The sequence below is a fragment of the Leopardus geoffroyi genome, chromosome C3 (genome assembly GCF_018350155.1).
Source record: "Leopardus geoffroyi isolate Oge1 chromosome C3, O.geoffroyi_Oge1_pat1.0, whole genome shotgun sequence".
NCBI classification, from domain to species: Eukaryota; Metazoa; Chordata; class Mammalia; order Carnivora; family Felidae; genus Leopardus; species Leopardus geoffroyi.
The window spans coordinates 148,588,377-148,610,491 of record NC_059338.1 but is presented as its reverse complement, the minus strand read 5'-3'; the positions used below and the strand labels follow the sequence as shown (position 1 = coordinate 148,610,491).

The 22,115-nt window shown below is 45.6% G+C and overlaps 1 protein-coding gene across 1 annotated transcript; it reads right to left on the bottom strand.

Moving 5' to 3' along the window:
- Positions 1–7,286: 7,286 nt before the first annotated feature.
- Positions 7,287–21,509, bottom strand: ALKAL1 (ALK and LTK ligand 1). The gene is made up of 5 exons (XM_045455847.1): positions 20,894–21,509; positions 13,301–13,354; positions 11,232–11,312; positions 10,063–10,139; positions 7,287–7,798 (listed from the first exon to the last, which is right to left on the bottom strand). The coding sequence occupies exons 1-5, from the start codon at positions 21,507–21,509 to the stop codon at positions 7,769–7,771; spliced, it is 858 nt and encodes a 285-aa protein (XP_045311803.1). The 3' UTR covers positions 7,287–7,768.
- Positions 21,510–22,115: the final 606 nt, after the last annotated feature.

The window sequence follows — 22,115 nt, the reverse complement described above, 5'->3', positions numbered from 1 at the left end:
TACTGTTGGAAATGTGTCACCACTTAGAGGCACCATAGCCAATGAAGAGCAGTTTTATTTCCTAGAAAAAGCTCACTCTTTGATGTCAATACACGATCCAACCTGGGCCACTCAGCACTTCCCTACAAAGAATTTTAACTTTTGGATGGAAAAACATAGAAATTGAACATCTTAGGAGCTGAGTCTTTTCCATGGCAGTGTTCTCAAGGGAAATGCCACAAATTCTTACTGTTAAGGTACCAGGATCCTGGATTCCTGTCCTTCCCAAGGTCAAAGTTTGAACCTATAGGTAATTTATAAGTTACCCTCCTATCCTTCCACAAACTGTCTCTTTTTGCTTAATCTTAATCAGGTCATCTCTGTTACTTAGAATCCCAGTAATTTTGAACACATATACAAATACATTTGCTAAAATAGACTAAACATTGATTTCTGTGAAATATTTTGCTGTAAAACTAAAAACTTGTTTTAGCTGTTTGGGCATTAAAATCCACCAGGGGGCAGAAAGGATTTCAGCTGAGTTGTCTCCAGAGTATGTAAAGCAAACCACACCATTCAATCTATGCTGAATTTTAAATGCATAGCTACTTCTATTTTAATCAAACAGAATATTCATTATTACATATTTTAGTAGAGGCATAAAGTGATGATTGAAGAGAATTTGAGCCTTAGATAGACATGTTTCCAAGCTTTCTTTTTAAGTGAAATTTTGGAAATTTACATAGACAATTACATAGACAATTACGTAGACAAAAATATTTTTAACTAAAATAGAGCACATCTCTAATGTAGCTATGAAGGCCACACTACCACCAAATAAAATGGGGTTTGTTTTTTGTACAATACTAATTAAAGTAAACCAAGATGCAATTATGTAAAAAATGCAGAATGAATACAAATCAACTCTCAGAATGATTATGTTGGGCAAGGAAATTATACATAATTTATCTTGATTTTTCTAGTTTTCTGATTTTTGCGAAATGTATTTAAGTTATTTTAAAATATTTCAATAATAAAGAACTAAAACTGAGCTTTAAAACAGAATCCATAGAGAAGTTCCTAAATTTTAAAAGCACACAAAATAAAATACAGATTGTCCTATAATAAAAAACATTATTGGGGCGCTTGGGTGGCTCAGTCGGCTGAGCGTCCAACTTCAGCTTAGGTCATGATTTCACGGTTCGTGAGTTCGTGCCCTCTGATCCTCTGTCCCCCTTGTCTCTGCCCCTTGTCTCACTCACACTCACTCTCTCAAAAATAAACATTAAGAAAATGTTTTACAAACATTATTAATGATGAATTTGTAATGAGAAAATACTCTTTAATGCCTTCAAATTAATTTCTAGGGTTTTATAGTCCTCTCGGTATCTGTTTCTTTAGTGTACAATTATCTTATTGAAGAAAAGTCAAAATATTTATAGCAGACTTATCTGCCATTAGGGCTTCCATCCAGTTGATGGTAGGGACTAGAAAATGGGGGGAAAGACACGGAAGTCTTCCCAGAGATGGTAAAATCTCTAAGATTGGAAAGATAAGCCACAGCCAGGCAGAGTGGTAGGGCACTAAACACTAAATTTATAAAGAAGTACCAACAAATGTTCATCGTTGTTGAAGTAAGTTTCAAAGACACGCCTCTAATAAATTTTGGAGGAAGTTTACTTTTATCTTCTGGAGCGGAACATTTAATCATCAATCAAGATGCACAACTTTAGGAGCTGCTCTTGACACACCTGGAGTTTGTCTTCGATCTTGGCTGAGACGATCCACTCACATATCACTTGCTGAGTCTGAATCAGGAGCGATGTCACCACTGAGCACGACAGGAATTCGAGCTTCTGCTGGTGTATGTTTCCTGTAAAGAATCTGTTTGGGTTTCCCTACTGATGTGTTTTGGTCTAGACAGCCATTTGGAACAAATGACATTATTTGCTTTGGCCAAAGGAAGATGGCAAGTTTCGGAGGTGTTTTTTCACTGATCCTTTGCGTGCACATCGCTTTCAACATAAAATCGTTAATAATGACAAGAGATGGTTCAAACGCAAGGCTGTCTCTCAGTTTGGAGCAGATACTTACGGAACACAAAGGTTTTGTAACGAGAATCAACCAACTGTAGCTATGGAGAGGGCTGGTTTTCCTTTTTGTAACGCCGATGCTGTCTGGTGATAATGACTTGTGTCAGCCCCGGGATCACGCGGGCAGGGCAAGCCCGAGACTAACGTCTTGTCAGAAGTTCACGGCATTATTCTCGGGACGGGATGATGACCCTAAGACCATCAAGGTGGGCGCAATGCGTCCTGTAAGTCAGGGATATTTCACTTTCTTTATTTAACAATATGTGGTGCTCAGTGCGTCCTGACACTTTGCTAAGCCCTTTAATATTAGCTGATCTGTTTCTCCGAGAGGTGGTTACCGTTTTTATCCCCAGGCAGGTGAGAAGATGGCAGGCAGCACCACAGGTTTGGTGACTCACCCAAGGTCATACAATCCGTAATAATTCACCTGTTCAAAAAGTTAGCCTTCCACCTCCTGCAAAGCCTGCTGTACTGACTTGTGTGCCTCTCGGTGGTTAAACAGGACCAAACCTCTCATATCTTCCCCAAAACTCCTTGGGGCTCACACTTCCCTCCAACCATGCCTTCCCTCTTGCCTCGGCCGGACGCTTCGAGCTTGGGGAACGATCGTCTACATTCGGGGGCCTCCACTTCTGTCCCCCCATTATGCCACCCCCTATTCCCCTAAAACCTTTGGCCCCAGACTCGCTGATGTTGCCAGCACGAGTCACATCCCCATTCCCCAGAGCCTGTTTCCCAGGACCTGGGTGAGGCCCTTTCTGCATCTCGTGCTGTAACGTGCTCTCCGTTAAATCACTGGTTCTTAACTTACCAGGGTGTCATGGATCGACTTCTACAATTGAATGGAAGCCGTGGACCCTTTCGTAAGGAAAATGAAGCGTGGCTAATATAAAATACAAGTTACATGCGTGTGTATACACATGAGTGTGTGGGATCCGTTCACTTTCAGAAGGGATTCACAGACCACCTGGGAGCATGACGTGGGAGATTAAGAACTTGTCATCTGAATTCTGACGACTTCCTCACAGCTGCCCCTGTGCCACTGCTACCTGTACACGCCACAGGTCCTGCAACGGCCTCTGGTCCCCATGTAGTTTCCCTCCCTCCCCCAAGCCTATTTTTGTCCTCCTGTGTCCATAGGTCCAAGGACACCAAACAGCACATAATGTCAAAGACAGATTTCCCTTGGGGCGCCTGGGTGGCTCAGTCGGTTAAGCGTCCGACTTCGGCCAGGTCACGATCTCGCGGTCCGTGAGTTCGAGCCCCGCGTCGGGCTCTGGGCTGATGGCTCAGAGCCTGGAGCCTGTTTCCGATTCTGTGTCTCCCTCTCTCTGACCCTCCCGCATTCATGCTCTGTCTCTCTCTGTCCCAAAAATAAATAAACGTTAAAAAAAAAAATTTTTTTTTTTTAAAAGACAGATTTTCCTCAAGGCTGAAGCCTGAGCTGAAGTCCTAGCATGTGTTCCAAGGTCACTTCACAGAACGTGGACCTGCGCCTTTGAACAGAACTTTCACTTGGCAGTCAGGGAATGTTCTAGCATTCTGGACACCTACTCATCATGGCTGGGAAGCTCAAGAAGTCTTTGAAAAAGTATTTGTTTTCCTTTTTGTTTCGTGACAGACCTGAAGAACCCTGTCTGGACACACACACCCGGGTTCGGAGGAGGGATTAGCCCCATTGTTGAAGGTTGATCTTCCCCCTGTGTGGGCCCTGCCTCTCAGCCACAATTAGTCATCAGCGCTCGTATTGGGCCTCATCACTGCTGTTGTCCCCAACCCACAAGAACGAAAAGGCAGCCACTCCATTAAACAGCGAGAGAAGGTCGCCAGGATGATATCGCCCTGGTGCTAACTGACCACTCACTCAAATATATTTGGAGATGTGCAATAGGGAACATTTCACTGACCAGAGGCAGACAAGTGGATAGAATAGTTTCTGTACCTCAGCCTCTTCTCCCTCTCTCTCCGTCCCCCCTCCACCCACCTCCCTGCCTATGATGGGCACAAGCCGAAGAAGCTGAAGACGTCACCTCTGTCAAGGATCAAGAGGCATCTCAGGGCACTTTGAGAGATGTGGACAGATGGTTTGCCTTGCTCAGGGCTACACAGCAGGGATCCTAGGAGACGTTTCCAGAAGCAGGGTATTAGGGGACTGCCAGGGCAAAGTCAAGGTAAAACTCAGAAACGCATCACGAAACCTCCATCGGGACCAGATTAGAAGAAGGAGCCAAGATTCTTCAAAGAGGATAAAACGAAATCAAACTGAAGAAACTCCCAAGTTAGAATGCCCATCAGATGTCAAAAAAATAGCAGTTCGGGAGCCAAGCAGGTCACAGACTTTTTTATTTGACTGGCATGGTGTCTTATCCTTTTTCTCATTCAATGCCAACATTTCAAAGTGGAGATGTTTCACGTCGAAGCCCAGACCCCAGCCTTCTCAGGAAAATCACAAGGAGGCTGCTAACACGGCAACACCAGCCTGAGCTGAAGCCCACCACCCCCGTCAATTCCAACACCAGCCACTGTCCCCGTGGCTCATTCGCATCGTTTGCATGAGTCACCTGGCCCCACAGGCATTTGACATTCCATGCCCAGGGTTAAATGGAACTCCCACTTTCAGTACTGTGTTCATGCCTGTAAGTTGGATAAACTGAAGCAGTTACGAAGGGGAAATGAGACAGATGATTTGTCCTGTGGGGTTTGCACAAGTTTACTGCATAAGTAGGCGACCCTCTCAACAGTGTTTCATAAATCACTGTTCGCCTCTTATTACGAATTACAGTACGTTCTTAATCTCGTTCGTTGTGCTATGAGATAACCTTACTCCTTATTACATAAAGCACCTACTATGAGCCAGTCACTTTGCCAGGCTCTAGAAATACTTCGGAACATAGGTGATCCTCCGTTCGACCTTATTTATTGGGGAGAGATGGGTAAGTAACAAATACCATTATTGCATAGAGTGATAAGTGATAGGAAACAAATTAAGCAGAGTAGTGTGGGGAAGGGCTGCTTCAGACAGGGCCAGATTTTCTTATCAAGTAACCATTAAAATTTTTTTTTTCTTTAATCTTTATTTTTGAGAGAGAGAGACACAGAGAGTGAGTGGGGGAGGGGCAGAGAGAGAGGGAGACACAGAATCCGAAACAGGCTCCAGGCTCTGAGTGGTCAGCACAGAGCCCGACGTGGGGCTCGAACTCACGGACCGCGAGATCGTGACCTGGCTGAAGTCGGACGCTCAACCGACTGAGCCACCCAGGTGCCCCTCAAGTAACCATTTTTCAACATGCAGAAAAGTGGTAACACACACACACACACACACACACACACTCCACGCCACCTCCCCTCCCCCCAACACCCCGCCCCCCCCCCCCCCCCATCACACATGCATCCTGTCTTCTAGATTCTCTCAAGGGCTAGTTTTAGTAACTCCATCCTGCCTTTCAAAGCAAAGGCAATAGAAGGTGAAATGGAAGGTCGGGTCATTATGCAGATAGTTCAGAGATTCACTGGGCTGTCTGCTGAAACCCTTAGGTGACCAGTGGAGAGCAGCCAATTTAATTGACCTGGCGCTCAGTATTCTGGAGCAAACATTGTTAACCTCCCGGCTTGCTGCTGGCACAATGAGATTACTTCTGCAATGCGGGGATGTTACTTTGTTACTGAGTAACCATGAGCACTCTCCCCTATTCATCTTTCAACCACTTACTTCCCCACGCGAGAACATTTTCTCCATAGAGACAAATTAAAATCTCTTTATTTATTACTCTCTCAAGTTCTCCCTATCGAGTTCACTACAACGAGCAAATGAGTATCCTTCAATGAAACACACTGTTAACTGGAGATATTTTTAATCAATCCCTAGGCTTTAAATATACAGAGATAGCGGAGAATACATTTCTGAGGCACAGTAGTCATCTCTGGGAATGCTTACAATCTAACTTCATAGAACTCCATCGGAAATAATTTATAGAACCCACACTAATCATGAAGCCTCTTTGGCCTGCTCTTTTTTTTTTTTTTTTTTTTTTTTTCAGCCTAATATGTCTTACCATTAAGTTCTTACCTGTCATTATTCAATAGCCTCTTCTTCACTTTTACAGAAATAGCACTCCAACAATCGGGGTGCCTGCCTGGGGGGCTCAGTCGGTTAAGTGTACAACTTTGGTCCAGGTCCCGATCTCACGGTTCGTGAGTTCGAGCCCCCGCATCAGACTCCCTGCTGTCAGCACAGAGCCTGCTTCGGATCCTCGCCTCCCTTTCTCTGCCCCTCCTCCCACTCTCAAAAATAAATAAGCATTTTACAAAATAGCACTCCAGCTCTTAGAAAGTTAAGAGCAAAAGCTACTTCATTTTTCTGAATGTTGTAAATACCATAATTACTACGTTAAGTGCAATGAACTAAAAATGTGGTATTTTTCCTATTCTTTACTACATAGCATTATTGCAAAATTCCATTCCACCTCCTCTGTTTTTTAAGCATAATTACTTGTCTTTGCCCAGAAGCCAAAATAAATAACACTGAAATTGAAAATGTAGCTTCAGAATATTCCTGAAGCCAAAGGGCATTTTTGAGGTTTTCTGATGGATAAAGGAGAACGTATGTTTACCTACACAGACAGGATGCACTCCGATATGGGAGAGACTAAACATGGGCTAGTACAGACATGCCTGTGTCCCCGATGCCCACACGACAGAGGACGAGCAGTGAGAGGCAATGCCTGTTCTGGCTATGCCCTGGCAAACCACTCATGCTGTGTCTCCTTTAGAAGGATGGGGGTTTTCTATCATTTTATTGTAGGGTTCTCATTTTTACACTGTTGCTTTTACATGAAGCTGTTGCAAAGTATCAGAATGCGATACAGGCTGGCTCAGCCAGGCGAGTGTGCGACTCTCGATCTCAGGGTCATGAGTTCCAGCTCCACAGTACACGTAGAGATTACTTAAATTAAAAAAAAAAAAAAAAAAAAAAAATCCAAACAGAGCATCCAGGCAGCCCACATATTCTCCTAACTCCATAACACATAGCTCTCCTCTTTTTATTTAGGACAGCAGTACCATACGTCCAGACTTCAAAAAGACAGGAATTTTCTCAGGAGACTAGTTAGCAGTTTAGAAAATACATATTTATCCATATATGCATATGTAGTAATCACATCCCAATAGTATAACTTCTGCGACAAAGATATTCAATTCAAAGAAAAGCAACACAGATCTTTTATATTTCAGTTTTAATAGAATTCATATTTCCAATTAGTGCAATTAAAGACAAATCTGAATGGGTGTATTTAAATATTATTTAAAAGAATTGTAAAAGTGGACTTCATACAGGATTATTCAAAAAAATATATTACTTAAATCATTTCTTACCAGTACCCTGAGACATAATTTACATAATTAAATATTTAATTCATACCTATATGGAATATTAACCATATAAGAAAATAATATAATAAAAATAAAAGAATAGCATACTTTTTAATATTCTATTTACGTTGTGTGATTTAAGCATTGTTTTAAAACATTTCAAATTACTCTATACCCAAAGATAAACCAAGAAAGACTTTGTTGTACGGAAGGACACAACTAATCAATTATTTCTGTAAAATCTAAGATGAGATTTTCATCTTAATACAGCATAAAATTAGATGCTTCCCCTCTTTGTACAGTGAGCATGATTCCAGGCACTTTTTCCTTCAAGTTGTATTTGTATTCTTAAGCAATGCCTATCAGGGAGAAGAAGAAAAATGTCATTTATAATCTGGTTTTTAATGTACTTAAAAATATGTATAGTTTTAATATAGTCATATTTTATTTTATTTTGTTTAAAGGATCTGTGGGCTCAATGCATAATCTAATCCTGAGAATATAGGCTAATGTGTGTGTGGAAGGGAAAAGGGTCAATCAGTACTTTTAGATACTTTCAATTATGACTTCCCCACTAAAGTGTTATGATATCTAAATAAACTGAAAAATGAACTTGGCATCACCTAAATAACTTATAAATATTCCTAAAACGTAGTAATCTGTAATTCTGCGTTTCTAATACCTTGTTAAATAAATAATGAGAAACACATACTCCTATAGAGGAAATCACTAAACCTCTAAACTCTACAGTTTCCAAGGGGCGTATTTATCAGCTCTGTCTTCCATGAATCTAGTCTCAGGGGAAGTTAGCCGGTAGGCAATATTTTGTATTATAGCACAGTACTTGTTTTTTGAGAACTTTTGCAGTTAATATGTTGTTTTGGACTTTATGTTTATTTACTCATTCACATAAAATATGTTAAAACCAAGAAAGATAAATGTGGCTTGATTTAGGTAATTTCAACAGCCTAATGAATTTTCTTTATTTGTTCATGTTTTACATTATTCACAAAGTTTGAGATAGATTGAGAGTAATTAATTCAAGTACCTTGCCATTGAATGCTAAAATGATCTAGCTCATTTTCTTAATCTAAAAAAGAGAATTTTTAAAATTTAGCAACTAAAAATATGCAGAATTAAGAGTGCCCATTATTATTAATTTATCATCACTATTTATTTATTTATTTATTTATTTAAATGTTTATTTATTTTTCAGAGAGAGACAGAGTGTGAGAGGGGGAGGGGGAGGGAGAGAGGGAAACAGAGAATCCAAAGCAGGCTCAAGACTACGAGCTGTCAGCACAGAGCCCAATGCAGGGCTCGAACTCAAGAACTTCGAGATAATGATCTGAGTCAAGGTCGGAGGCTCAACAGACTGAGCCACCCAGGAGCCCCTATAATTGCTTTTTAAAGAAGAATAAAAATAGCAATGCAAGTCAGGATTGTCTTAGTAACTGGCACAACAAACCTGTGAGATGAGTTACTTGGGGTAGATTAAGTCAAGTAGGCCAGATGGAGATATATGTACATACTTCTAGACTACATGTATCCCATGACTTCCATTTCTACCCTCACAAGCTATGAAACTAGTTTCTTTAAAGGGACTTGTCCGTGGTACTGAAATACTGACCCCCGCCCCCCCTCCCTCCTCCCCTCCCTCCCCCCCTCCTCCAAACAGGTTGGCTTTGATCTGCACTGGGAAAGAATTACTGAGTAGAAAGATCTCTGCAAAAAATGAATGTCTTTCAGTCTCTTGTATAGAGTCTACTTTTGTAAATATTATAATTTTCACCAGATTTATTTAGGTTATCCAAATACTTTATTATCCTGGGGCTCTTAGGGTAATTTAGCCAGAATGAAAATTCTGACTCACCATTTCAGTCTGGCAAAGTATATGTTAGAGCAGATGATGATTACATGGTTATGTTTTTGATCCCTTGCTTTTTCTTTTATTCTTCCAATACTTTCTCTCTTCTCCTTACCTATCTTGCATAAACCAAAAGTTTAGGACCCAGCGCAACTTTTATTATATCTTTTGACCAGCTGAAAAGAAAATAGAGCTTTAAATAGTTTTGTTCATCTAATGTCTACCTGCATAAGGCTTCTGCACAAAAATAATATAACCCCAAAGGTTGAAATATTTTTAAAAAATCACTCAGGGGGCACCTGGGTGGCTCAGTCGGTAAGCGTCCAACTTCAGCTTGTCATGATCTCACCGTTGATGAGTTCGAGCCCTGCGTCGGGCTCTGTGCTGACAGCTCGGAGCCTGGAGCCTGCTTCAGATTCTGTGTCTCCCTCTCTCTCTGCTCCTCCCCCACTCACACTCTGTCTCTCTCTCCAAAATAAATAAACATTAAAAAAAAAAATTAAAAAATCACTCAGGACTGGTAAGGCTGCCAAAAAGCTGTTTACCTTACTTAATTTAATCACTGTTGAGGGCATTTGTAATGAACTCAATAAAGCAGTCTGTGCATTTAGACCAAGCTTTAACACTAAGTAAAAAATCCACAGGTTAAGTTCATTATGTGTTGCTAACATCAGCTATCTGGCTTTTTCAATTGTTCAACATTTCTTACGAAAGTTAGCCTGTCAAGCAGAATAAGAAAAATAAATAAATACATACTCCTAGGGCAGGTCTTGTCTGTGAGCACAGGGGACTCACTGCCAGCCTTGTAAGCAATCTAGCACATCTCTTGTAATCTAGGAAAACATTTAAAGGTCAGTTACGTATATAGTTACTACAAGTGTCGGGAAAACCATGTTATTATTGTCACTGATTAATAATGAGAGCTACAATTTAATAAGCACCCAACACAACAAATGTTTAACCGGGGTCTTTTCATGAATTCTCCTCCTAACACAATCAGGGAGATGTTACTGTTGTCTCACTTAAGAGTCAAAGATGAAAACCCAGCGTCCAAATGTCAAGAATCTATCTCATACCCAGCGAGCAGCCTGAGTCCAAAGAGCAAGATGTCCCCACTGTGCTGTGGGATCACTCAGTCTGCTTTGATTCCGGTGTGATTCATTTCCCCAAGTCATTGAACACAAGCAGTTTTGAAAAAAATTATAACAACTCGGACTCAACAACCTGAGTAAAATTGAATATTCCTCGAGATGGCCAATCTAGTGAAGAAGAAGCAAAATGCTTAAAATCCATTTACCTAAAAAGGGAAGTTTAGGTTCAGAAAGGAATTTAAAAACAGCTGAATTAGCTCACGTGATCATGATTTAGGCAGTTTCAATGACAGCATTTAAAATATTACGTTTGAAATGACTATTAACTTCAGTAACTTAAGTGCCCAAAAGAATTCATTAGAGCAACCCTTAAAACACTATGCTACCATTGTTGAGAACAACGGATCACTCGTTGTATAAATGATACAATATGAAACTGTTTAAAATAACTTAAGAGGAAATTCTGACTTCCCCTTCACCATCATCCTATTTTTGTGTTTCATTTATATGACAAAGCACTTTATGCCAAGGAATTTGAAAAACGATAAAAGGTTTAAATCTCCGACAAACATTTCATCCAGTAAGGAAATCTGGCTATTTTCAGATTTGGATCTAGTCCCAATCATGAAGTTCCGTTCCTTACACTGTCAACGACACACACAAACGTTACTTAATACTGTCACTGTTATAAATAGCATCTCATACAATGTTTAGTCTATTTCCAGCTACAGAGAGTGGAAGTTTAAAATTACATGCATTTATTGCTGGATACGGACTTTTTCTAAAAGAAAAAAAAAACAAAACAAAAAACACACAACTATCCAAACTACTTACAAGCTGGCGTTGAGCAATCCCTGGTATTGTGATACAGTCGATGGAAATGTATGCTACATTCGTCTGGAAACGTGATTGGCCCTATGGGAAAAGGAAAGAACATTTATGATAAACATAGGCATGTTTTCCAAACAAATTTGCTAGCATTTATGGGTGGAGATATTACAACTGTAGCTTAACATCCTTCCATGCCCTTAAAAGAACTTGTCTGGAAGCACTTCTCCTTATCTTGGCTCTGTGGGAGGCAGTACATAGTAATCTGTGAAAAATCATCTAAATTCACTATCAGTTCTCAATATTTCACGTAATGGAACCTTCAGTTTCTAAAGAACTCTTTCTTTTTATTTTTTTTTTTATTTTTTCAACGTTTATTTATTTTTGGGACAGAGAGAGACAGAGCATGAACGGGGGAGGGGCAGAGAGAGAGGGAGACACAGAATCGGAAACAGGCTCCAGGCTCTGAGCCATCAGCCCAGAGCCTGACGTGGGGCTCGAACTCATGGACCGCGAGATCGTGACCTGGCTGAAGTCGGACGCTTAACCGACTGTGCCACCCAGGCGCCCCTCTAAAGAACTCTTTAGAATAACTAAGAGAGAAAAGCTCTAGACAGAAAAAAAAATCTCTAGAAAGCAAATCAAGAGGATGTGAAAAATAAAAAATAAATCTCTTTGGTCCCCTCTTTCTGTTCTTCAGTTTTTTAATTTTTTTAAATATTTATTTATTTTCGAGAGAGGGAGACAGACTGCGAGCAGGGGAGGGGCAGAGAGACAGGGAGACACAGAATCTAAAGCAGGCTCCAGGCCTGAGCTGTGAGCACAGAGCCAGACGCGGGGCTCAAACTCACGGACCGGGAGATCATGACCCGAGCCGAAGTCGGATGCCTAACTGACTGAGTGCCACTCAGGCACCCCTCTTCAACTTTTTATTTAATAGGAATTAATGTTTATATGCAGAGAGCCTTACTCCATTTTCTAATTATAGTAATTTGTGTCTTATTAGTGTCAAGGACTATTGTAAAGTGAATAGAGCCTTGAGACTTCCTTTTTATTGCCACAAATCCCAGACAGTCCCCACCAAAATTCACCTCTATATCTGGAGTCTGGCGTTCTGGAAGTGGTAGAAGGGCCCACAGTGGCGTGAACCGAGTAACTAGACACAATACTGGGAAATTCCTTACACTTGCTGGGGCTCAGGGGGGTGTTGGCTTGATACGCAAAACCATTGTTCTGAAGTTGACTAACGAACATGGCCGCTGGCTTCGGTTAAGTGGGGAAAACTGTATCTTCCCCAGCTTATAGGCCTGAGATGTAAACCAAGGAAAGGTAGCTGGGACGATTAGGAATGGCCAGGCAAGAGGAATGGTCAGGATGGGGGTGCTTGGTTCAAAACAATTTAGTGATTTGCTAAAACTGGAGGCACAGGATGCTTTCCAATGATCTCACAAAGTTGATATGAAGAACAAAACAATATCACGGAAGAGTATTTCATGCTTAAGGTATGGTGTACGAAAGCCCGTCTTTCCCCTAGACCAAAAGAAACCTCCATTGCCCCCATCAGCTGGAGAGCTTGGTCTAAATTCCTTACATTCTCTTTAGGACCCTTCACAGTATGACTCTAACCTACATTTTCAGCCATAGTTTTACCCAGTGGCCACACACACCTTTACCTAACCATACCCCACAGCGCACCCACACCGTCTACCTGTCCTGCCCCCAAACTACCAGGTTGTCAAAGAATTCCTTGTGACCAGAATGCTTCTCTCATCCAGGAAAGTACCATTCATTCCTTAGAGCCCAACGTCAGTACAGTGTCGACTACAAGCCTATCCTGCTGGTTCTTGGCAAAATTACTCACTTTCTGTGTATCCCTAAAACTGTATTTACACTTCTATTACTTACCAAGATCGGGATTATATTACCATTAATACAAGTTAATGGCATCTGTCCACTTCCCTAACTGGACTGCTGAGATTCTTACAGACATTTCTCTTCAAATGCCAAGTGCCTAACACAGTAATTTGCACACAATCTTTTTATTTAATTGAGTCACTGGTAAATTTTGTGCTTACCTGTGAAATGCTTTATTAATTTGTCTTTTAAGGTCGCATCTTTTAGGAACATTTCTGCAAAGAAAAAAAAAAAGTTTTAGGATTTGTGGGAGGCATTTCCATCATGAAAAACATCCTTACAAATAGGCTATAACGACAGGCACCTGACTCATGAACTCACAGTGGGTCATGCAGCCGATTCCAAATCTGTATCTCTAGCCCTGAAGGTTCCCTGGGGGCTCCAGACCTCCCCCGGGGCTACCTGCTTGCCCCTACCACTCTATCCAGGAAACTTACAGGCCTCTCAAAAGTACACAGCCAGACCTGAATGTCTGATTTCCCTGCTGTCCCAGACTCGCATCTCCCCCACACTCCCTGGTCTCCTACCTGGCATCACTCTTCACTCTTGGCTCGGGCCAGATATCAAGAAGACATGCTTGACTTTCCTCTTTCCCTCTCTGCTATATACGATCCATTACTTGATTTCATATATTCCACCTCCAAAAATGACCTGAGATCCGTACACCTGTGTTTCCTCTCATGACCACGAGACTGGTCCAAGCCATCATACTTTCATGACTGTACCCGGCCAACAGCCTCCTGATGGGTCTTCTCCGTCCCCAACCCACTCTCCCCATCACAGCGGGAACAAATGAATGGAAATGGGCTCCAGGCCAGGATGTTCTCCCACTTAAAGGGCTTTGCACTTTAGTTTTTTGTTTTTGTTTTTTTTTTAACTTTATTTTAGTTATTTATTTATTTTGAGAGAGAGAGAAAGCGCGAGCACGGGAGGGGCAGAGAGAGAGTCAGAATCCCAAGCAGGCTCTGTGCTGCCAGTGCAGAGCCGGATGCAGGGCTGGAGCACACGAATCACGACCTGAGCCCAAGTCAGACGCTTAACCGACTGAGCCACCCAGGCGCCCCAAGGGCTTGGCACTTTAAATAAGTGAAAATAAAAACTCAAAGTGCATCCCACCCTTCACCTTGTATTCCCTATAAATACACCGCCCAGACAATGCTATTTATAAAAACAGTTGGGGGAATATGCACCACTCTTCTAGAGGAAAAGAAAACCGACACGTTAAAAAATCTTGAACCTGAAGTTTGTTAGCAGTGGCAGATTTAAACCTTCAATGTCCTTATAACTGAGTCCTGTGCGCGTCGAACATCAAATGAGTCTAATGGGGGCGCGAATGCTTGTCACCTCCCTGTAAGTGAGTTGGAATGACCACGCTGATTTGTGTGGCCTTGTTGAGACAGGCACTGTAAAACGAAGACTCGGGAATTCTAACACCCTTTACATCCTACAGTTAACGAGGGCTGTGAGAGCCCCTCCTTGCCTGGGTGGCTCCCGGCTCCCCGCAGCCCTGCGTAAGCCCAGAACAGCATTGTCAGGGCGGTAGGCCTGCGGCTGGATTGGAGCTCCCCTCCCCTTGACAACAAACATCTACACTTTATGACCGATCCAAACGAATCCAGAAAAACAAAGCAACCCTGACGATGTAAATATCTCTTTATATAAATATCTCGGTGTTCTCATCCATTAGAGTCCAGCTTGAACATGGGTCCTTCCTCCATATCTCTCTGCAACCTCTCAGCCAGTTGCTGAGCCAGTTGGCTCCTGTGGTGTCAATACTCCACGTTTTATCGGGCAAAGCAGCTCCCCTGGCCCTTTCTGAAAGCTGAGCCGGCCGAGTGCAGAAGGAGCACTTTGGCGAAAGCGTGTTCGAAGATCAGAGTAAGTCGAGTTCCAAACGTATTTTCCACTATAATTTTAGTATTTAGACCTGGCACGACGGTGACACTCGGGTTTGGAAGGTATACATTTTAATTTTTTTTAAGTTTACTGATTTTTGAGAGAGAGAGACAGAGTGCCAGTGGGGGAGGGGCAGAGAGAGGGGGAAACACAGAATCCGAAGCAGGCTGCAGGCTCCGAGCTGTCGGCACGGGGCCGGCCCGGGGCCCGACATGGGGCTGGAACCCACGGACCACGAGATCATGACCTGAGCCGAAGTCGGACGCTCAACCGACTGAGCCACCCAGGCACCCTGGGAAGGTACACATTTTAAACAAATTACCCCCTTTTGTACACCCCCACTGCACACTTTCTAACTTCTATAAAGGAAATTGTCACATTCCGATTAGCATAATAGTGAACTGTGGACATGTCTGGCTCCAAGCAATATTGTGGGCTCTTATGTTTGTAAGTTTATTTATTTATTTTGAGAGAAAGATGGAGAGGGCAAGCAGGGGAGGGGCAGAGAGAGACAGAGAGAGAGAGAGAGAGAATCCCAAGCAGGCTCTGCACTGTCAGCGTGGAGCCAGACGCAGGGCTCAAACCCACAAACTGTGAGATCATGACCTGAGCAGAAACCAAGAGTCAGACCCTTAAGTGACTGAACCACCCAGGCACCCCTATTTTGTACCTATGTCTAATGATATAATATATAATTATGAAAAACAATTATGAGAAGTTTAACCAATACAAATGCCTATGTCAAAAATCAATGCGTTACTGTGAAACACTGAATAAAAACTTGTGGTTGGTATATTTATTTGCAGCCCCCCACGGGCAGCACACATCAGTCTCACTAGGCCCACCTTCAAGACACTAAGTGATGTCTGTTGCCTAAACTGACCCTGTTATCAGCGCCAGTAAAGAGAAGGCCCAAAGCAAGGAAGAGGGTGGAAACCAAGAGTCAGACACTGGACCGACCCAGCCACCCATGCGCCCTCGTGGGCTTCTTAAGGAAAGGGATGATGTCTTGTTCATGTGTTATCACCTGCAGGATGTACAATAGTGCCTTGCGGACGGAACATCTAGAAAATGTTTAAGGAATTAAAAGCTGAGAGGATGAGGGGCGCCTGGGTGGCGCAGTCGGTTAAGCGTCCGACTTCAGCCAGGTCACGATCTCGCGGTCCGTGAGTTCGAGCCCCGCGTCGGGCTCTGGGCTGATGGCTCAGAGTCTGGAGCCTGTTTCCGATTCTGTGTCTCCCTCTCTCTCTGACCCTCCCCCGTTCATGTTCTGTCTCTCTCTGTCCCAAAAATAAATAAACGTTGAAAAAAAAATTTAAAAAAAAAAAAAAAAAAAAAAAAAAAAAAAAAAGCTGAGAGGATGACCCCTCGAGGAGGTTGTTACCTTTGAAATGAAAACAATCAATGCTTTGCTTGAGCTCAGACAGGTCGCCAAGAGAAACCATACTTTTGATACACTGGAATTGTCATTTCAAAGTACAAACATAACATAGGAACACACAGCAGGTTGACGTGAAGGAAACGGAGAAGTGATCATTAAGTTGACACCCCAAGTGGTAAGCAAGAGATGTCTAGGTAAGAAGAGACGGGACGAACGCCCTAGAACAACAACAAAGAAAGGAGATCTCCAGTAAGATGAAGACTGACAGGTGTCTCCTGGCCGACGAGTGGAGCCCAGGGGCGCGGTGGGCAGGAACAGAGAACAGAGGGCCAGCCGGCACCCGGGCAAAGGTGGTGAATAAGGGGAAATCATGCCTTTCCAATTCCTGTATTTCTGAGGCTTTAACATCTGAAGCCTTGCTGGCCCCGGAGAGATGGCCCCTCTCGGAGCTGGCCAGCGATTCCTGGAGAAAGGAAAGCCCGAGCGCACCTTTCATCTGCAAACCAACCAATCCACAGCCCAGGCCCCTACGACCTGCCTCATCCAGCCCTCGCACTCAAGGCCAATATTCCCCGCCCTCATTCCCCAGGGCCAGGAACCAAACAGGTACATACCGCCCTACACTCCGGAGCCCGCCGAAATCATTCCCACCGGCCGGTCCTAAACCAGCTCACCTTGCCCCTCCTGAAGAAACCACTCTGCTCCCGACCAAACCTGGCGCTTCCCCCTCTGCCCCTAGGGGCACGCCGTGACCCGGTTTCTAGGGAACTGTGAGCAAAACTCCTTCCTTCACGACAGTCATTTCCAGGTCTTGCCATGCCCGACTGAAAACAAATCCCGCGTACATCTCAAAACACGAGCGGTGGTGGATACAGGCATACCTTGAAAATATTCCAGGTTCAGTTTCAGACCACCACAGTAAAGCAAGCCAAGTTCATCTCTGCTTTCCCAGTGCCTACGAAGGTTATGTTTATATTATACTGTAGTCTGTTAAGCGTGAGATAGCGTTACGTCTTTTTTTTTTTTTTTTAAATACATCTTGGGGCGCCTGGGTGGCTCTGTCGGTTAAGCGTTCGACTTCAGCTCAGGTCACGATCTCACAATTCGTGAGTTCGAGCCCCGCGTTGGGCTCTGTGCTGACAGCTCAGAGTCTGGAGCCTGCTTTGGATTCTGCGTCTCCCTCCTCCCCTGCTTATGTGCACTCTCTCTCTCTCTCAAAAATAAATAAACATCAAAAAAAAATTTTTGTAATAAATAAAAATTTAAAAAGTACATATCTTAGGGGTACCTAGGTGGCTCAGGCGATTGAGCATCTAACTCCTAGTTTCGGCTCAGGCTATGATCTCAAGGTTCTTGAGTTCGAGCCCCACCTCAGTCTCTGTACTGGTGATGTGGGCCTGCTTAGGATTCTTTCTCTCTCCTTCTCTGTCCCTCCCCCGTGCTCGCTCTCTCTCTCTCTCTCTCAAAATAAACTTTTAAAAAAAGTACATATCTTGGGGCGCCTGGGTGGCTCAGTCGGTTAAACATCCAACTTTGGCTCAGGTCATGATTTCATGGTCTGGGGGTTCGAGCCCCATGTCGGGCTCTGTGCTGACAGTTCAGAGCCTGGAGCCTGTTTCGGATTCTGTGTCTCCCTCTCTCTCTGCCCCTCCCCCGCTCATGCGCTATCAAAAAATGAATAAATGTTAAAAAAAATTGTTTTTCTTAAAGTACATATCTTAATTAAAACATACTTTATTGCTGAAAAGTGCTATCACCTGAGGCTTCAGCAAGTCATAATCATTTTGCTGGGGGGGGGGCGGGTCTTGTGTCACTTGATGGCTGCCGACTCATCAGGCTGGTGGCTGCTGAAGGCCGAGGTGGCTGGGGCCATGTCTTAAAATAAGATAGGACAACAGTGAAATTTGCCGCATCACCTCATTCTTCCTTTCATGAACGATTTCTCCGTAGCATGTGATGCCGTTTGATAGCATTTTGTTCACGGCAGAACTCCTTTGAAGACTGGATTCCGTTTTCTCAAATCCTGCCACTGCTCTATCAACAAAGTGTATGTAATATTCTGAATCCGTGACTGTCGGTTCCACAGAATTCACAGCGTCTTCACCAGGAGGAGTAGGTGCCATCTAAGAAACTACTTTTCTTGGCTCATCCGTGCGAAGCAGCTCCTGATCCGTAAAAGTCTGATCGTGACATGGCAGCCATCCCGTCACGTGTCCAGGCTCCACTTCTGGCTCTAGTTCTCGTGCTGTTTCCATCACACCTGCACTTGCTTCCTCCCTGAAGTCCGGAACCCCTAATGTCATCCATCAGGGTTGGAAGCAACTGCTCCCAAAACGCTTGTCCCTATTGACATTCTGACCTGTTCCCGTGCGTCACGAATGGTCTTAATGGCATCTAGAATGGTGAGTCCTTTCCAGAAAGGTTTCCGATATGCTCACCCAGATCCATCACAGGAGTCACTGTTTGGCAGCTATGGTCTTTCATTGATAAGCCTTGAAAGTCCAAGTTACTCCTTGACCCATGGGCTGCGGAACGGATGTTGTGTTAGCAGACCTGCTAACGACATTAATGTCATTCTACGCCTCCCTCAGAGCTCTTGGGTGACCAGGTGCGTTGTCAACGAGCGGTAATATTTTGAAAGGAAATCTTTTTTCGAGCGCTGGCTTCCATTTAGAGTCACCAGCTGCATTAGCCCTAACCAGAGAGTTATCCTGTGCTTTGAAGCTCCGAAGGCAGACGTTGACTCGTCGCCAGCTATGAAAGTCCTAGATGGCATCTCCTTCCAATAGAAGGCTGTTTCATCTGTATTGAAGTTCCGTTGTTTAGTGTAGCGACTTACATTAATGATCTCAGCTACACCTCCTGGGTAACTTGCCGAAGCTTCTACACCAGCCCTTGCTACTCAGCTTCGCACTTTTTTATTATGCCGACGGCTTCTTTCCTTGAGCCTCAGGAGCCAACCTGTGCTCGCCTCCAACTTTTCTTCTGCGGTCTCTCAGCGTCCGTGGAATCGAAGAGAGTTCGGGACCTTGTTCCGGTTTAGGCTTTGGCTTAAGGGAATCTCGTGGTCTGATCTTCTCTCCAGGCCATTGAAACTTTCCCCATGTCAGCAATAAGGCTGTTTTGCTTTCGTAGCATGGGTGCGTTCGCTGGAGTAACACGTGTCATTTCCTTCGAGAACTTCTCCTTGGCATTCGCAGCTTGGCTAAGGGTTTGGTGCCACAGGCCTAGCTTTGGGTCTGTCTTGCCTTCCTCACCAAGCTGAAGAGTTTCCGGCTTTTGATTGAGAGACATGTGACACTCCTTTCACTTGAACACTAAGAGGCCGCGGCAGGATTATTAGTTGGCCTAATTTCCAATACTGTAGTGTCTGGGGAATGGGGACACCCGAGGAGAGGGGCCAGCAGTGGTCTCATAAGCGGCCCCTCCCCACCGCTCTTGCCTCACAGTCGCCTTGCCTTCCTTCCGTTGTCACCACACTGTCTCCTGGCCTCCCCACCCCCCCCCCTCCCACCCGTGTCCCCCAGAGGCTGAGGTAGAGCTGGGCTGCCTGAAGCGGCCAAAACAATGTTTCCCCAGAGTGGGCTCCTTCAAAACCAGTTCTGTGAGCTGCAAATAAAGAATAAATGCTAGATTTTGAAAAGAGAGAGAAAGAGAGAGAGAGAGAGAGGGCAAGAGAGCAGGGGAGGGGCAGAGAAAGAGGGAGAGAATCCCGAGCGGACTCTGAGCTGTCAGCGGCTAGCCTGACGAGGGGCTCGATCTTACAACCACAAGATCAGGACCTGAGCTCAAGTCATGAGCCAGAGGCACAACGGACTGAGCCAGCAGGGGCCCCCATCTTGGACTTCTGTACCTTGGGGAGTCTCATGACCTCTATCTATGTTGACTAGTTTTGTTCCCCCTCCTTCCTTCATCCCCTCCCTGGGCGTCTAAGTAGCCAGAGATCTGAGTTTCCAGGGCTGATTTGGGAGCCTGGCCTCGGGAAGGTGCGAGTTAACGACAGCCACCTCGGCCGGCTCAAAACCGCGTGCCCCTCAAGCATTCCTGGAGGCCAGCTAGACGAGGGAAGCAAAGCGGGGCTCCCCGAGCCCCGTCAGGCTGTGTCTGCGTGTTCAGGCAGGGTTCTTGCTCAGTTCTCGAGGCCCGGGCAGACCCAGGAGGACGGGCTTCCAGGGCGGGAACCGTGCGCCAGGCCCGGGGCGGCGGAGGCCGACCCGCAGGGTTTCGGCCGCTGCACCTGCCTCCGGAAAGGGCCTCCCTCGCCGGGTCACGCCGGTTCCTTCGTGAGACGGGATTTTTTTGCTACTTAAGTCTCGACAAGGCAAAGTCTAATAAACTCCTTACCTGCTTCCCTGAGAACCAGTCATGTGCAGAGACGGTCCTGTCCCTGCCCTGCTGAACTGCGGTGTCCCGCAGCGGGCAGCCCCCGAACACCCAGGGTCAGAGCGCACGTCCGGCCGCGACGGGGACCGCTTACCTGTGCTCCGGGTGGCCCTGGCCGCGGGGAGAAACGGCCACGGCTGGGGTTCCTGGTCCGTGGCACGGGCTCCTGGGCGACCCCGGGGCCTCGCCTGGGCCCCGGGCAGGGACAACGCCAGCGCGAGCAGGAGCAGGAGGGGCAGCAGGGCGCCAGGCTTGGCGGGCCGCATGTCTGCGCGCCGGGACGTCCCGAGGCAGGTGTGTGCGCGCCGGGAGCCGGGGTGTCCGCGACCTCGGGCGGGGGCGGCGTCCAGCTGGGGCCGCGCGGGGACTCGGCTCCGCGGCACACGCGAGCCTCGGACTCGGCTGGTCTTCGCGACCTCGGACACCGGGTCTCGGCTCACGGAACCCGCAACTTCCAGGTCGGGACGCGGCCGCCCGGGGCTGCGGGGTGCGGAGCGCACGGGGCGCCAGAGGCCGGCGGTGCAGGAGGCGCGACCTGCCGGGGGGCGGCCCGTCCCGGGCGCTAAGTGTCCTCCGGGCGGCTGCGGGGGCGGGGCCGCCACCTGGGAGGGCGGCGCCGGGCCCGCCCACCGCCCACGCCCGGCGGTCCCGGCTCCCCGCGGGGCTTCCCCCGGGACTCCCCGCTGGCGTGCTCCCACGGAGGAGGTCATCGGGGTTTACCCGCGAGCGCGAGGCCGCAGCCGGCTCGATCTTTTTTTTCTTTTTTAAGATCGAGAACTCTCCAAATGTTTCGTCCGATGCCAACAATACAAAGAGGAGATGGAGTCCACCCGCTCTGATTAAAGTGGGCATCTCTGATCAAACGGTGCCGTGAAAATAGTCCCAAGGGCGAGCCAACAGGTTTTCTAGACCTGGAATCAACACCCCGTCCCGGGAGCTGGGGCAACAGAGCAGGCTCTTCAAGAGCCCTGCAAATGGAACTTTACAGAGAAAGATGTTGCACAGGTGAATCGCTTTACTATCGTTAAGCCTAAGAACCCGGTATTCCCGAAGAAAGCAAAATGTCAGAGGAGAACGGCTTCCACCATGGGAGACACAGAAACGCAACCTTGGGGAAAGTGCGCCGAAGGAGACTCAGATGGCCTAGTTAGGTGGAATAAGCTCTTCCTCACAGCTTTTCCAGGTGAAACGAGAAATCCCTGGGCGCTCACGGACAGTGAGAAGCATTTCAAAAATTCACTGTGCTAGGGAGTTAGCCACCACTATGAAAAGCAGGAAAGGTACGAGGTGAAGAAATGCTAGTGGACGTGATGCAG

Bases quoted from the DNA above. Each gene is read 5' to 3' on its own strand.
- ALKAL1 (XM_045455847.1), bottom strand. From the start codon at position 21,509: ATGACCTCCTCCGTGGGAGCACGCCAGCGGGGAGTCCCGGGGGAAGCC. The intron at 13,355-20,893 runs GTAAGCGGTCCC...TTTTCTTTGCAG, and splicing joins CAGGGCCACCCGGAGCACAG to AAATGTTCCTAAAAGATGCG. The intron at 7,799-10,062 runs GTATGTATTTAT...TCTCCCTGATAG, and splicing joins AGACAAGACCTGCCCTAGGA to GCATTGCTTAAGAATACAAA.